Here is a 16322-nt window from a genome sequence, read left to right as displayed (position 1 = left end):
TAGGATTTGGGGACAGCACAGGTAACATCTACCTTTCCTTTATACATCAAGATGTAGGCATGATTAACAAAAACTGTTCTTAAACATTCAGGATAAAGTAAATGTCTCCCAGTAGCTTTATTAGTTTAGGAAATTTCCCTTTGTGGGCACTCCTAAACAGGCATATTGGGGAAAAAAGGTGTCATGCACTAGAGATAATCCATCCTGTATTGCTTGTTATTTGAATAGTCTTTCTTCTCATAGGGCATTATCTAGGTAGGATGAGATGTCATGATACTTCTAATTAAAGCCTTCCTAAGTACTTAATTACATTCTTTTCTAGGAGGGTTGCATCATTCAGTCATATTTCTAACATGAAATTCAACACTGCACTTTTTCTCAGTGTGTAGAAAGTTTTATACTTTATATGACCTTTGAAAGTTGCATTTCATTTAATATCATAAGTTGAGGAAAGCAATTTATTTTGTACAGGAAAGCTGTGGATTTTTCCTTGCTAAAAGACTTATTTGCCCAATGCCTGCTTCAATATCATTATTAGTTGGTTAATTCAAAAAACTTCATAAAACAAAGTTCCGTAAAAGAAGACATATTATATGAAGAAATCATATGTATGTATATAGTAGGCACTAGGTGCCTGCTATCTTACGGAGAGTTTATGCTTTTGCCTGTCTCTGTTCATTTCCCCTTTTTATAAAACTAGGATGGCAAAAAAGGGGATAAAATTGGAGACCAATTAATTTTTCGTCCTCATTTCCTCTTTAGTGCAACAGGAGGGTTCTGACCCATCGGCTGTCTCCTGAAAGAAGAAAGATTCTTTGTGCTAGAGGAAGTTGTAGTGATAAAAAAAAAAAGAAAAAAACGCCATGTCTGCAGAAAATGTGTTGGGTTTAATTACTGTAAACTCATTTAATCTTTGCTTCCTCTTACCGACTTCCTTTCCCATTTAAGGTAAAACATAAAAATCAAAGTGATGAAAATAAGAAACATCTCCACCTGAGTATTATATTTAAAAACAAAGAGTAGTGAAAAGTTGGAACAAGTTATGGCATGTAAGCAGATGGCTGACGTTGCTGCTGGGTACAGAATGCTGATTTTTGTACTTATCAGATACAGGACTGGTATTTCAGGGGAACAATTTTGTTACTCACAGAACAGTACTACATGCGCTCGTAGTCCAATTTTGTAGTGTATGTAATAATCCTGCCTAGTTCCTCTGAATGTGATAATAACTGAACTTTGTATTGATCAAGAAGTAGTCAAATGTGTTTATTAGATTTGTATTTCATACATCATGGCTAACCCGGTGTACTGTGACCAGTGTAGAGGTTCTGTTTCACAGGCATCCCAATTATTCTAGTTTTATATTATTATTTGTACTGGTTTAATTGTATCATAGTTACATTGTATTAGTTCTATAGTCCTCTAACTCCTGAAAATATTTTAAATGTAGTGGCATAAAGTACATATCCATGACATTGATTATGATAATCTTATTTAGATATGATTCATTAACTCCACTCTCTGTGAAGTGGTAGAGTTATTAGGGAAGAGAGATTCAGGTGCCTGAACGTAGGTATCTAATGCCCTTTTGATGCCTTAGGCTGTCTGAGACTATCTGGACAGGACTGGCAGACACTAGAGGCCTGGTCCTTCTCTGAAGTGGTAGCTGGAGGCCAGGCAGGACCATAAGCTAGACATTTGGATTTGGCCACTTCTTCCCACAAAACTCATTTTAAGCCATTTATATTTTTAAAAGTTACTTGTACGGCTTTTCAACCTATGTATTTGTTGGTAGTTAAGATAAAACCAGACCACTATTTTATGCTCTTAATATTCTTACCCATCACTGTCTCTTGCTGTCATATATTATAAATTCTTTTGTGTTTCTTTCCAGAGAGTTCAGTGCTGATTGCAATTAAGTAAATAGCTAAATAAACTATAAGTTACCTTTAATGCAGAAATAAAGTAATCGTCTGTCTAGAAAGTGAATTACCTCATCTGATGTTGTAGCAGAAAGGATTGTCTTGATTTTCTCTCCTGATTAGACTTTTGCTCTTCCATGAACTGCCATAGTCCTTTGCTATGAGCCAGAAAACTTTTTTGTTTACAGTTCATGTTATTGCTTCCTATACAAGTAATACTACTACTTCATTACAGCGAGTTTCCAGTTGGAATATGACGTGCGTTTCATTTGTTGTATGTATTGCATAGTTTAATCTATGTACAGGTATATACCAGTATACAGATAGCGTTTGTTAAAATAAAAAACAACTTGCCTAATTAGATCAAAAAGTTGAAACTTGGATGAACTCCATTTTTGCATAGAAACAGGTGCTCAAAATATTGGCAAGAACGTTTCTAATATGGAGAGTTTCTTGTACTTTCTGGAAGTCTGTATGGGCGTAAAATAGGTCAGAAAGATTTTTATCAAAGTGTTTTAAAACTTCTGAAAGAAGCGTCAGTGAAAAACCTTTCCCTTCAATTTGAAAGCTATGAGGAAATATTCAGTGAAGTGAATATCAAAGCTCTATGAGACATGGAGGAAATAGGAAACACTGTGCAGCTGCTTCTGATGCCACACCTTACACAGGGGAACTAGAGGAAGCCGTTTGTCCTCTAAATAATCCTGATTTTGATTGGATGAAAGAAGCTGGATAAATGAGCTTTGCTTTACAGAAGCTGTATCAAAGGCTCAGGTTGAGTTACTCTACGTTGGTGATGTTTATCTTGCAACCATGTAAGTCAAGAATCCTAGTCATGAGTCAGAGTCCTGTTGGGAGAGGAATGGTACAGCTAAAGAGCAGAAAGGTGTGGAATTTTTTTGGCTGAGGATCTAGAAATAAATTTGATTGTGTAGCGACAATTGTAAGATTAGTCTGTAAAATGTATCTCTTAAGATGATGCTAAAAGCAGTCTTGAGTGGTATTGGTTCTGAAAATGAAAAGAAAGCAGGAAGTCAGTCTGCTGTGCAAAACATTTCATTGTTATGTTAGGGTAGAGGGAAGTGTGAACATTTCACTTCTTACAAAATGCTGACTTTGTTATGCATTTGTAGTTATTTTCCTACTGTGTTGCAAGATCAAAATGCAGCTGTTCTCAATAGCGTGTATTTATATTGTGAAGTGTACTTTGCTGTGATATCATTATAAATAAAGAATGTGGTTAAATGGTGTTTTACAATACTATCTTCTACAGGAGGGAGATCCTTACTTTTATGTGTCCTACTGATGGGTTTGGTACATCCATGGAAATTTTCTGAAAGGCCACTAAGAACTTTTTTGTTCTTCTTTTGTTGGCTTTTTTGTTCCTTTGCTTTTAAAGAAAGGAATTGTCAGGCTGTTATGGGTTTGGTTTTTTGGATGAGGAGGAGGAGCGAAGACAGCAGTTCAATTTGCTTGTAAAAGAATAGATTTTTAGGAATAATTAGTCTTCTGGAAATAAATACTTTAGTTGTGTGTGTAGGTATCATGTTGAGGTAATTTCAAGAAAACTTAAAGCCACTATTAAGGAAAATGTTTTAGTAAAGTTTTAACTATATTAATCCCTCGTTTCCCCTCTGCCTTGAATTCCATATATGAAACAAGTATAGGATTGCTGTGTATGTATTATGATATTTTATTGTCTAGATAATGATCCTTTTCAGTGTGTAAGGAAGAAGAAATCAGAGTAAAATCTTAACCTCATCTTTATATTAACCTCATTGGAGCCATTTCATTCATCAATAATGCCTGCCTGCTAGAGCTTTAACTAGAAAAGAGTAAGGGAAGCCAAAGGTATGGGGCCAAAGGTACGCTATACTAAATATCATTTAGAGAAACGAGGACATCAGTAAACATGTGGAGTCTCAGAAAATTTTGTTTTTCTAAGTTACATTTTGCATTGTCTTCATGTTTTTCCAGCAAGCAGCTTTTCTTTCTCACATTAATTCCCAGCGTTGGTTTTACTGTTCTTTCTTTTCAGTGTTCATTGATATTAGAGTAGGTCATCATAACACTTTGTTAGTGATTGTGAAATGGAGGGTTTTGGAGTCTTACTTTGAAAATCCAAGGACCAAAAGTCATCAACTGTGTCCTGTTTAGTTATAGAAGTGAAATCCCTTGCTCTAGAGATAGCTTGTTGTTCAAACCCTTTGCCATCAATTCCAGTAAAGCTACATTTAGACTCGATGCCATGAACCTTTAGGGGTTTGGTGTGCTGCTAAGGGGACTTTGACTCACAACAACAGAAGGGTTGCCCTAATGATTATTTGAAGTTTTCATTGGACTAGGTAAAAAATGTAATTTAATTCTTGAACCACTGAGTTACTCTAACATCTGACTGTTAAAAGTCAGAGGCCAATCCTGTTACTTTCCACTGTATTTATATAGTTTTCTAAATTAATATCTTATACTCATTTTACTGGTCTAAACATTAGGTTGAGCTTTGCTGTAGAAAACAAAATTGCTGTGTACAAAAAATATTTTTTTTAAACCTATTTTAAAATTTGATTAGTGTGTTGTATATATAAGGGTCTAGATTGTTATCCTCTCACTCTGTCTTGCTGTTAGGTATGCCAATTGATGAAGGAGTTTGGAAAGTTACATTTCCAAGGATTCTGCCCCAAATTATGGCAAAATTCAGTGTAACCTATTGTTTTTTCTGTTCTGGATTTACATAACTACAATAACAGTAATTCCTAAATAACTTGTTTATTCGATGAGTGTGAGAAAAACAAATTCGAGATTTTCCTTTTTATCTCTTACCTCATGAAAGCTGTGATTCTGTATTTGTTCAGCTTAGACTATGACTATTTGAATAAAGAAACTAAGTTTTCATATTGTATTGTTATAGAATACCTTTTGAGAAAGACGTGCTTTGTAATTTTTCCATTCTGATTTTCATGCATAGTTTTGTAGGGTGTCTTTGTAAGTTACAAAATACTAGGGTATGCAAGAGAGGATCGTCTGTCCTGGTTAACAAATACTAGCGAGAGTTCTGTAAATAATTTTATTCTTAAATAAAAATAATCCTCACAGAACAGAATATATGTACATCTGATGCTGCTTCTGTGAAGTTTTTATATCTGTGGAGTGCCCCCTTTAAAAATGGATCTGTGAACTCTTCTAATTGATACTCAATTTAAAAAAATTTTGGGTTAACTTTCTGAAGATGTCTTATGTTACTTAGCTGTAATCCAGGAGAGAGTTAGGATTAGGATTGAAGTTGTCCGTAGTAATTAGTAGTTGTCATTGAGGAAAAATTTCATAGTTTAGAGACATTGTGTTTTATTTTTATGGGATAAGCAAATCGTGATTTTTTTTTTTTCATGTTTGTTGTTTTGATTGTATTTAATCATACTCTAAATTGTGGTGTTTCATTGCCAGCAGTCCCCCAGCAAGATCTCTTCGTGGTGTTTTTCTTCCCACATCAAAAGTATTCATAACTGCACGTGCAGATTTCTAGCCCAACTACTTACATCTGTGTGGGGTTTAAAGCTCTGTAAACAGAGATACCTGAAAGATTTGAACTTGCTGTGCTCAGTGTATATATTCATTCCTTATGCATGCTTAGGGTGGAAAATAAACCAAGTAAGTTTTCCACACTGTTCTTGAACAGATCTTGATAATCTGAAATTCCTGTTCAGAAATGCCAATACCTACGCTTTGGTGTTAAATCTCAATGGTTGAACACATCCTCAACAGGAAGTACCCATCAACATCTGGAAGAGAAATAGACAGTTATAGTCTGACAGGAGTGCAGAAGTTGGTATAAACCAATATCAGCTTACTTTGCATATATAATTAAGTCCTGTAGTACCCTGAAGTTCAGGCGGATTGTAGACCATTGGGAGCAGCAAACAGCAGAGTTCTGTATAGCCACACTCCTGCCGTTCTCCTTGGCTTCTTCCTTGTCTAACCAGAGATTTGTAGAGTAAACAGTTTAGTGTTTATGTGAAATTGCATTAATATGTGTCTATGCAGTTACAGATAATATGAAATCCCTCTAGTATTCTGCTTCTGATGCATATTGGAAGCTATTTATTATGCCAATGGGTGTTCAGAATATCAAAATTCATATTGAACCTGTATGGCTACAGAAAGTCATTAGAGAAGAAAATGTTGCTCAAATGGGTATATAGTACTTCAGTGAACAAATCAAAATAGGCTGTCTACGTTGTTCTACCATGTATGAGACAAATCAGAATACAGATTATTTATTTTTTTTCCTTATTTTATATGAATTGTAAGTAACACGCAGTATTATAGGTGATGGCACTGATGGTATGATTGTCTGGTGTTGTCCAGGTTCTAATTTTTGTTTGCCAAACTTCAATTATTTTGGTTGAAATTTTGCATTCTAGATGTCTGCCTTTGGCTAACTTGCCTTTGACAGTTTCAACCAAATGGTTCAAATATTCCCAAGACTGAAGCTATTGGAAAGACACTTCTCAATGTTAGTTTTCTAGAGACCTTTGAAAGTCTGTAACTATTTAACATTTCAGCAGGGTAACTGTGACATATTATATTATATTATGACTGTAGAAGGGGGGTAATAAGGACTGTGTATATAATCTTAATTTTTGGAGATCCCATGTTTTGAATGCTTACTTTATGATCTTGTTGCCATATGGGTGTACAGCAGTTTACACTATGTGAATGATCTCATTTTGCTTTAGATCATTGGTTGCCAAGTCAGAAGAGAGCCACAGGACTCTACTGAACGGTATACTCGTTGGATCAATAGTCTGTCTGAAGAACAACTTCTTACACAGGTATTCTTGTTTCAGCTGTGGTGGAAGTTACAGCAGAAAAATCGGGCAAGAGATTTATTTAAATGGATTTTTTCAGTCGTTAGCAATACTTGATAACTTACTGAGGTTATCAGATTCTTATATTTAAAGGCTAGTCTTTTCAATAAGAGACGAGCTTATGGTGCATGTGATCATTATGTAATGATGACCTCACGCTGAGTGAGAATGAAGCTTTCAACTAAGTTCAGGATGCGCTTTGTATTTCGCAGTGCTGTCTGTGGTTAAATGTGTACACTTTCATGTTGTAATAATTAGTTTAGGGTTTTCTTTTTAAAAAGTATATTTAAATAAAAAAGGAAAAATCTTTCTTGAGAGTGATTTCCCTTCCCCTGCAAGGTTAGGTACTGACCGCTTCTATATCTGTTTAAGTGTTGCTAGAGATCATTTTGAAATAGCATTAAACATTGGGCTCATTATACATGTTTGTAAGATGCATCTTGTGCAACTGAAGATGACAGTTTTGGCAGAAAGAAAGGTTGTTTCGTTAGGCAAGCAGCCAATGCTGAACTAAAAGAGACTTTGGCAAAAACAAGTTAAACTGTGGAAGAAATCAATCCAGCTTGTGGAGGAATGTATGTATGGAGTATTATAAGAAATCTAATGGATGGTTAGCAGAAAACATCCCAGCAGGCATTAAGATTGCAAGTATTTGGGGTTGGGTTTTGTGGTGCTATGGTAGGAATACATTTGCTTTTGATTTTCCTAGATTTAAGTGGCTGAAAAGATTAATATACCCTTGTTTGTTAGACTTCATTGTAAACTGTGTTGTGTTCCCCATTACCCTAACCCCCAAAGACATACTTGAAGGCTCTGGTACGGTCATTGTAACACAAGAAGTAATCTATAGACCTTGTTTTAAAATCAGCAGTGCTATTATGGTTCCCTATAATTCACCAAGTGAAAGTAGTTACAGAAAAAGTTACCTATGGAATATTTGGATTTGCCTTTGAGTATGGCATTAGAAAAAAAATGATAGATTTAAAACAGTGAATTTATCTGACAGCAACATCTGAAGAAGAAAAACTTGAGGATATAAAAACTTGTCCTACACAATCTGAAGTTTTTCATCTAAGTGGCCACCGGATGGGGTCTTTAATGAATTAAGCTGGAAATTAAAATAAGTATCCTAACTCTGAGATTGTTTAAGGGAAGGTATGCAAAAAGAAAACTCATTTTAAGACGAGGATGAATGTCTTCTGGATGAGATTATTTAATATAGTGTTTCTGGTAGCAGGATGCAAATACAGTGACCAGGGAAGTCTCTTGCAATCTTATGTGCCTACAAATATCTCTTAAAGCCTTAATCAAGCAGCATGTGCAATCCGTTATTTTTACATATGATTTAGATTCACACATTTTACAAATAGATGAGGAATTTTGGAAACTATATTGGGTTTGGACTAGAAGGCTGCATAGCAGAACTTGTGCTACTTGTTCATGAGTTTATTAACAAGATGAGATTTATAGAATCACACTATTTATGCATTCCTAATTAAGTTTTTTTAAATTGTTACCTATTCTCTCCCAAATTTAACGCAGAAACAGAAGTTCCTCAAAGGCACTAGGTTTCTGAAAATTCTGTGGAAGTATGAAGCAAGGACAAATTGTGCTGCACCAGCTGCAGTTCATATGTCGTTGAGCACCACAGAATCCACTTGGACAGAGAGTTTAGGTGCCCAGTCGTAAGACAAGCTTCAGCTGTGACACAGGTCTGAAGGACGCTTGGCTTTTCTAACTCTGGTGTTAAAAGAACTGCTTGGTTTCCAGACCAGTGCGTGTCAGCATATGGCACCTCTCCTGCCGCAGGATCCGTTCTTCTAATGAGAAACTCAGGTAGAGAGGTAATTATTTCGCTTTAGTTGACTTAAAAAAGTATGGGGAGGAGGAGGAATTGGGACTAAAAACCATCTCAGCTGTTTTTCTAATAATCGGGATCTGAATCAATTATGTAAGGTTAGGCCTGATTTGTCCCACTCCCCTGCCCCCGATACACCGTACATTTTATTTTGGATGTGCTTTTTTAAGACTCTCTTCAGTAAATAAGCCCCAAGAAAACTATAATGATGGGCCTTTGCTAATGGATTTGTAGAATCTCTGGGAGGAGCTGTCCTTCAGGGAATTCAGGAAAATTGGCTTTAATTTACAGCATATTGTCTCCAGCAGTTTCCTGTAGTGAAAGAATGTTCAGCTTTTTTTAGCTGTTTCTGTGCTCAGTGCCCAGCTTTTTTTTCCAGTTACTTCTATTGCATTTCTGTATCATGCACATGCAAATTATTTGTGCTGTAAATTGGGAAACCAAGCAACTAATTAAAAAAAAAAAAAAAGCCAATTGTCAAGATCGTGTAATCCCCTATCATAATATTCATGTTATTAATCAACTAATATCCTATAGCATTTAATTGCTTTACTAGACAGTGACTAAAGTTCAGTTTGAAAGAGGTGGGTGGTAGCAGATGTTTTCTTAGGTGGTTGGATGGCTCCACATGCCTCAGTGCTGGCTGCTGATTGTATATCACTTGAGTTGATACCAGATTTTTGGATCAAATGTCCATCCCCTGTCCTCATGCTGAGAAGATCATTCAATACAAAATGCTTCTAGCATTTTAACTTTTCTTTTCCCTTAGCCATGGCCTCTTGATGCTTACTCATCCATTAAATGTTTCTCTAAACAATTATACTGTAACATTCCAAAGATACTTTATGGTATGCGTGAAATTTCAGAATATATACCCCAGAGAGTGTGGGGGGAGTAAGAGTACAAAGAGAGCATAATGATGAGAAAACTACTTTTTAAAAGATTAGTAGTTACTTGTTTAAGGTTATCTCCTATGCAAATGGTGAGTGACTAAAACATGCTTTTATAGGTATATTAATATAAGCCTGAAAATACATGTATATGCGTTCTGGTAGACTTACTGTCTTCCTGGGCAATAGTGGAAAAAAAAATTAGATCATTTTAATTGTTCAGTAAGTGCAGAGCACAGTGACAGGTACCGGAAGAAAATGAATAAACAAATTAAGGGAGCTGAATGTTTTGATGTTGGAGTAAGGATAAAAAGGTAGATTAAAACTAATCCTACAGGATATCTGAGTCTGAATTGTGCTTGAAATGTGATTGAAGTTTAATCATGTAGCCCTTCTGGTATACTGGAAATTTTACTGTGCTGTATAAGTAAAAATGTCTGAATGGTTTTAAGGTTGGATTAATTATGTAAATATTTATACAAGTAGTTTTTAAGGATTGTTGCTGACTCTAAGTAATACAGCTGAGTTCATACCCAAGTCTGTTAAACCACTACTTTAGGTTAGTTTAGTCTCACAGCCTGTGAAGTATTATATTCAGCCTGAAGTGTAATTCCATCTGACCTACCATTTTTTCCTCCCCAAAGACAAGAGACTTCTCTGCTTTCATATGGTTGTTCGCTTAGAAAGAAGACAGCAAGCTTAGAGTGATATGTGAGGAGACTTGCAAAACGGAGTGGGCTCTAGGATTGATAAGACTGGACTCTCCTAATGTAGAAAAATAACAGTGTGATCAAAACATGAGGATTCTGTATGTCTGTTGTCTGCCCTAATGTGTCTGTATTGCTTCCGGATACAGACTGTACTGTGCAGATTATCTCAGAGCTCTTTGTGTTGGATAAATCTGGAAGTATTCACAGGTGATTTGTAGTTCTTACCAATAATCTGGCTGGAACACCTGACAGAAGAGCAATACTTAACATGTTAGAGTTTCATAACATACACTTTTCTGTGGTGTTACAGGTGCCTGTTGAATTTAGCTAATAGGCTTAAAGAAGCGGCTGTGCTTCTCTGCTTAATAAGTCTTCCTATATTAGAGTTTAATTAATATTTGATAAAAGCTCATGCTACAAATCAGCATTTACTACAGATACTCAGTTTGGAAATAGATCCAGCATTTTGGTTGAGTCGAGTGTGTAGCTTGTTCTGAAGGCAAGAAGGACCTGATAGTATGGTTGGACCTTTTCCATAAATTCAATATCACATTGTCATCATGTATCTCAATAGGCAACTTCTTCCTGGTAAAAGCTAGTAGGAGTAGATTGCAGGTAGGATGAATTTTCCAGGTGGGTCACAGATTGAATATCTGTGGCTTAGAGGATCTGTTTTGTCTGCTTGCAGACCAGAAAATTCCAACTTTATAAGTGCTTGGATTGGTTGTTGGTGTGTCAGAACTGAAATAATAATTGAGGTGGCAATCTGAAAGTGAGTATGTGCACTGCCTGTTGTCTGATTATGTTAGTAAAGGCAAAAAGTGGGCAGAGGGTAAGACTTTCTTACATAAGAATGAATAAAACATGAAAGTGCTGATTGATATCCCCCTCGCCCCCCTGTATCTTTGCCACTATTAATGGCTCACTTGTATTTGTTGTCTTTAAATAAAAACATACTCAGCACTTTCATGGGGCTTTTTGTCACTGTTTCCTCTTCCTTCACCCATGTTATCTAAAAATGTGTTATTGACAGTGAAGTCCTGATGTTTTGCTGAGTGAAAGAAGCAGTCAGAAACTGGTTAATTACAGTAGATTCTACTAGTTTGTATGGGATGAAGCGTATACCGTATAAGAAAAAAACAGTTGGCTGCTTCCTTTTGTGGTTGATCCTTTTTCTCTTCTGGAGGAGAATGAAGCAAAGTTTCACAAACTAGTCAGTCTTTATTTACATTTACGTTTGAAAATGCATGTCAAAGGATTCATGGAGTTCTGGAGAGTTTAATGAGAAGTGGCTTACCCACATCTGTGAACTCCAAGAGCAATTAGAACTTCCTAGTGAGGCTTTGTGCAAAGGCATCTCAGGGTCAAATATTTTTAACTTAGAAACAGGTTTGTAGTAGTACAGAAATGTATACAGATTTTGCTTTGTGTGTTAGCAATTTTGCATGAGTTTAAAGGTATGCCATAGAGGAAAGAGTGTTAAATAACCTGGATTTTTTCTTTTAATATTTTGTTTGATAATTTGCATGCTTAAACAAGGCTTGAATGTGGTTCATAATACGTAGTGATATTTGAATGAAACAGAAACAATATAATATAGTATAAAAGCAGCTGGGAGTAGAATAAGCTTCGCTTTATTCCAGAAAGTTCTTGATGAATAGAGTCTTACAGCATGATGGATACTTGTATGGCAGAAAGAGCATGATTATAATTTTGATGGACATTGAAATTAAGCAGGTAGAAAACAGTTTATCTCTGATTTGAGCTACGGTTTGTTCCAGCTGATGATCTTCTCTTGTATTTTAAGTAATTAATCATACCAATATGGAATGCGATATGTTTACATCCTAAAAAACATTTTTCTTAAGACATTTGATGTTAAGAGATGGACAGGTAATGCCAAGTGTAAAGGAAAACTGTCAAGAATTATATTTTCAAAAATGTATAATTTGTTTTCCAAACTATTATTGACATTTATGTCTCTTCAATACTTCTGAAAATTACTTCAAAAAAAAAGGGCAAGAAGTTAAAATAAAATCAGTACTTTGTTATTAATGTAGGACTGCAGTAAAGGGACATGGATGGAACCAACTAAGAACTTCCAGTTTCTGAACGCTCCATTTATTCTTGTTTGATCTTCCCTATTTATCCTGTTGTTATGCTAGCTTACAAATAAACAGCCTTTAAGCTTTACTTTGGGCTTCTGTCTCACTGCCTTTCATAGCTTAAGAAAACTTGACTTTTGTCTAACAGATGAGGGACAAAACCCAGATTTTGTTTTAAAATGATACGTGAGATATTGAAGTAGCTGTAGCTTTTTTTTTGTTTGAAAACACAAAGCCTACTGCAAATACACGTTTCCAACTAATTTAGTGATGTTTATTTTTCAGTTGGTCCTCCGTATTTGAGAGCACAGAGCAGATACACCTTTGACTTCCTGTAATTTTCTTTCTTTGAATTTGAAAATCAAAGTGCTGATTCCACAAAAAAGGGAAATATTTTTTACTGTGTTCTTTAGTGTAATAAAAATTACTAATTTCAAACATATTTTTATTGCAATGCAGCTCCATATTATAGCCTTATATATAGGAAAAAGCATTTTTTTTGTCTGGGCACTGAAGAGTTTTTCACCGGTTAAAAACTGCGTATGAGCACGAGTTAAGTGCATTCTATTTATTATTGGAAAATAACTTCCTTTTTTGGTCTCAGCTTTTAGCAATAAAAGTACGGGGCCAGATTTTCAGGAGAGTTCAGTAATTTCTGTAGTAATTGGAGTGGCTGAGTGTGTATGAAAGCATCATTTCCCATATTGGATAGTAGGTCTAAAGACCAGTTTGATCGATCATAGTCAAGATTTTGTTTCTTAATATTTTTTTTATACTGACCTCACCCTGCCATGTTTGACATTTGTCTCTACAGTAGTTCTTGCTTGTCTGATTTTTTGACTAGTTAAGGAAACTGAATTTTAAAATATTTACATCCAGCATATCCTCTCATAAGTATTAACAATATATGTTATACTGTTATGTTGGAGGCTTTTTTTTTTTTTAAACTGTCTGGTCCAGTCTAACAGCTTTTGAGTATAAGAATCCAGATTTAATGATTAATTTAATTGTTATATATTTTCTTAATTAGTGCAAGTGTAACAAACTGGGACATGGGATTTTTATTCTGTTTGTACAGCCTTTGCCAAATGGATTGTGATTAGAAGTTCTTGAGCTGAAGTTATGCAAATAAAAAAATTGTCAGCTTTTCAGAGTGTTAGCTTGGATCAACTGTGGCAGCGAACAGTGTCTCTTTTTTCATAAAGAATAGATATTTGTCTATTCATTTATTCCAATGACATGATCTTAAGGATGATTAGCATATCTAGTTCCTCTAGAAGTAATGCTTGTATATGCAGCTCGCATTTTGAGAACTAGAACGATCACATGTAACGGAGGTGGAGTAGGCATGTGCTTTGTGGTTAGCGGAGGGATAGTCAAGCCCTGGCCCAAACGGAAATCTGAGCGTTTGCAATGCATGGGGTGTATAACAAGGAAGGAAATGGTCTTGCATCTGGCTTCTAGTGTAACTGTTGGTCCTTTGCCACCTCTCTGGATGAGTTGGTTTCTATGATGTGGGTGGATTTAACCTTTTGCATCACTTGCAATGACTGCTCCCACAGCGCAGGAAAAGGCAGCAGAGGAGAAATGTAAACCCAGCAGTTTTATACCCTTCATTTTACAAACAGAATACCTTAGAAAAATTGAAAATTCTAATGTTGTTGGTAAACAAAGTATGATGGGTGAGTAGTTGCTGCAAATCATAGTGATTTTTTTCAGACCTACTGAAACAGAAAAAGTAAATGTTACCAGACTTTATTAGACAAATTTGAAGTATTTTCCAAGTTTTTTCCATTAATTTATGCTATTGAACTTAGTGTTGAATTTATTGGAATAGATATGAAGCGTACCTGTCAACATAAAAGATAGGTGTTCAGAAAGTTTTGTACAATAAAAGGAATTACTATGTTCAGGCATATAATTTCTTAGCATGCGGGGAGGATTATACCTAATTTGGCTAATTCTTTGCACATTTGTACCCTAATGATGTCAGAATGAAATAAATATAGCAATAAACATATTAATCTCAGGATTATGATTATTTTGTCAAGTGGTAAAGACAAATTAAGATAAGCCCTTGCTGTTTAAACAATGGTTCAAATTTTAGTTAAAATAGTGTTTTAGTCTTTATCGCTTTGGAGGGTTTATTCTGCCACTACAAAATAAGCATGCTGCCTATCATTTACCTTGTTAAGCTTGTAAGCTTGTAGAAAGTTTATTGGTTTATCTATCTGATTAGGAGTTTGATGCCAGAATATGCTACTAAAAGCCCTTATATGGGTTCATTTGTATAAATGTGATTTGTATCAGCATAGCTCATAGTTACATCTTAATTGCCTACAACTTTTATGCAAATATAGCCACATCTCTACTAGAGAGCTGCACTGCAGTGATTACACTAAAATATGTATGACAAGCCTCTGTAGCATAGCCATTTCTTACATTAAAATATTTATGCCTTGTGTAGCCTGTTGACTACATACGTGCTATAGAGCTTTGAATTAATGTAATGTATTCCTGATATTTTTTCATCTTCCTTGTGCTCTCTCTATCTAGATCATCTCCTACTGTATAAGTATATAACAAGACAAAATAATATGATTGATGGGAGTTCAAATCCTAAGCAGTGACTCTTAAGATGCATTTTTTTTGTTTGTTGGTTTTTTGGGGGTTTGTTTTTTTAAAATCAGACTGCAGCTTGTTATACAAATATCCCTTCGATAGCCACTTAGTACAAACAGCCTTCTGTGCTAGATTTACTTGGTGTGCCTCTGCTTTGATTTCTACCTCATCTAATGTTCATGTTCTTTATTCTCTTCTCCATCTGTCATTCCCTGTCCTTTTTAAGCACATTTGTAGCAGAATTGTGAATTCTCTAGAGCAGAAGTCATGTCCATGTTCCTTCTTAAAAGCTAGTAAAATAAGGCCCAAGTGTGCTTAATATCACATAATAGTGATACTGACTTTTTTATACACCTTAATTTAAATTTATTTTGAACACACATGCCAAGACTTTTATTTGTCTGAAACCCATCTGTTTGACTTCGTGTAATTTTGGGGAACTTTGGCACTGTATGGCCAAGTCTCTCTGTTTTCCACTGCGGACTTTCGGAGTTGGTTATGATGACTGTGACAGTATTCAGCAGCTTTCACTTTCCCGCTTCATTCTGAGTTTCATCTCTTCCCCCAAAGAATTTTGTCTTTCCCTGCTGCTTCACAAAAGAGCCAGAAGTTCACCACATACTTAAATGACCATTCATTTTGCAAGGAGCAAATTGCTTAGTCGTTTCTAATAATGAAATTTAAATGTAACCACCCATGAGTGCGAGAAAGTAGCAGATTAATAATCATCTACATATTCAGGAGAAAACAGTACTATATCCATGAAACTATCTATTGAGTCAAAGTCTCGGGAAAGGAGGTAAATTGGTTATCAGGTTGGCAATTGCATTTAAACAGGTTTTAATGTTTCTGAGAGAAACCAGACTCTACAGACCTCTGCTAAGCAGTGCTAAACTAAACGTGCTCATACACTTTTGACACGCTTCATTTAGAGCACTGCCAGGCCAGAAAGGTGGTACTGAACCTGAGCTAGCAAGAAGCAATCTTAACTGTCATGGCATTTACATCTGGGAAATTGCAGAGAAATTCTCAACTTTTTATAATAGAAACAAGAAAGAGAGATAAAGAAGTCATTGCAGCATGTGCACGTTGCAGTGTGTGCTTCAGCAAGATGCTAAAAGGACCATGTTTAGCTTTATGCTTATCATTGTTCTTTTCCTTCTTCTGTACTTCCTGGGTATTTAACCTAAAGGAGAAAGGATTTGTTTTTTTCTAGTTTTGTCCCGTTTGCAGCCAGCAGTCTACCTATTCTATGTGCAAGAGTCAGTCAAGAAAGCTTTGTCACATTACATCCCAGTCCTGGAAAACTGTTTGAGAATTATACTGGCAAATACTCACTCCCCTTGTGAT

At 35.5% G+C, this 16322-nt stretch overlaps 1 protein-coding gene across 5 annotated transcripts in view; it reads left to right on the top strand.

The window, feature by feature from the left end:
• B3GNTL1 (UDP-GlcNAc:betaGal beta-1,3-N-acetylglucosaminyltransferase like 1) overlaps positions 1 to 16322 on the top strand; it is a 133264-nt gene that overhangs the window by 31830 nt on the left and 85112 nt on the right. For all 5 annotated transcript variants that reach the window (XR_008579739.1, XR_008579740.1, XR_008579741.1 and 2 more), the window contains exon 6: positions 6656 to 6751. Coding sequence is in view for 2 of the 5 variants with exons in the window: in XM_054846536.1 (XP_054702511.1) it covers positions 6656 to 6751 (96 nt within the window). In the remaining 3 variants the exon portion in view is untranslated. The remainder of the gene's footprint in view (positions 1 to 6655; positions 6752 to 16322) is intronic.

This window comes from Grus americana, chromosome 18 (genome assembly GCF_028858705.1).
Source record: "Grus americana isolate bGruAme1 chromosome 18, bGruAme1.mat, whole genome shotgun sequence".
In the NCBI taxonomy this organism is placed as follows: Eukaryota; Metazoa; Chordata; class Aves; order Gruiformes; family Gruidae; genus Grus; species Grus americana.
Note: the sequence above shows the minus strand (reverse complement) of the source record. Positions and strands in the feature narration are given on the sequence as shown.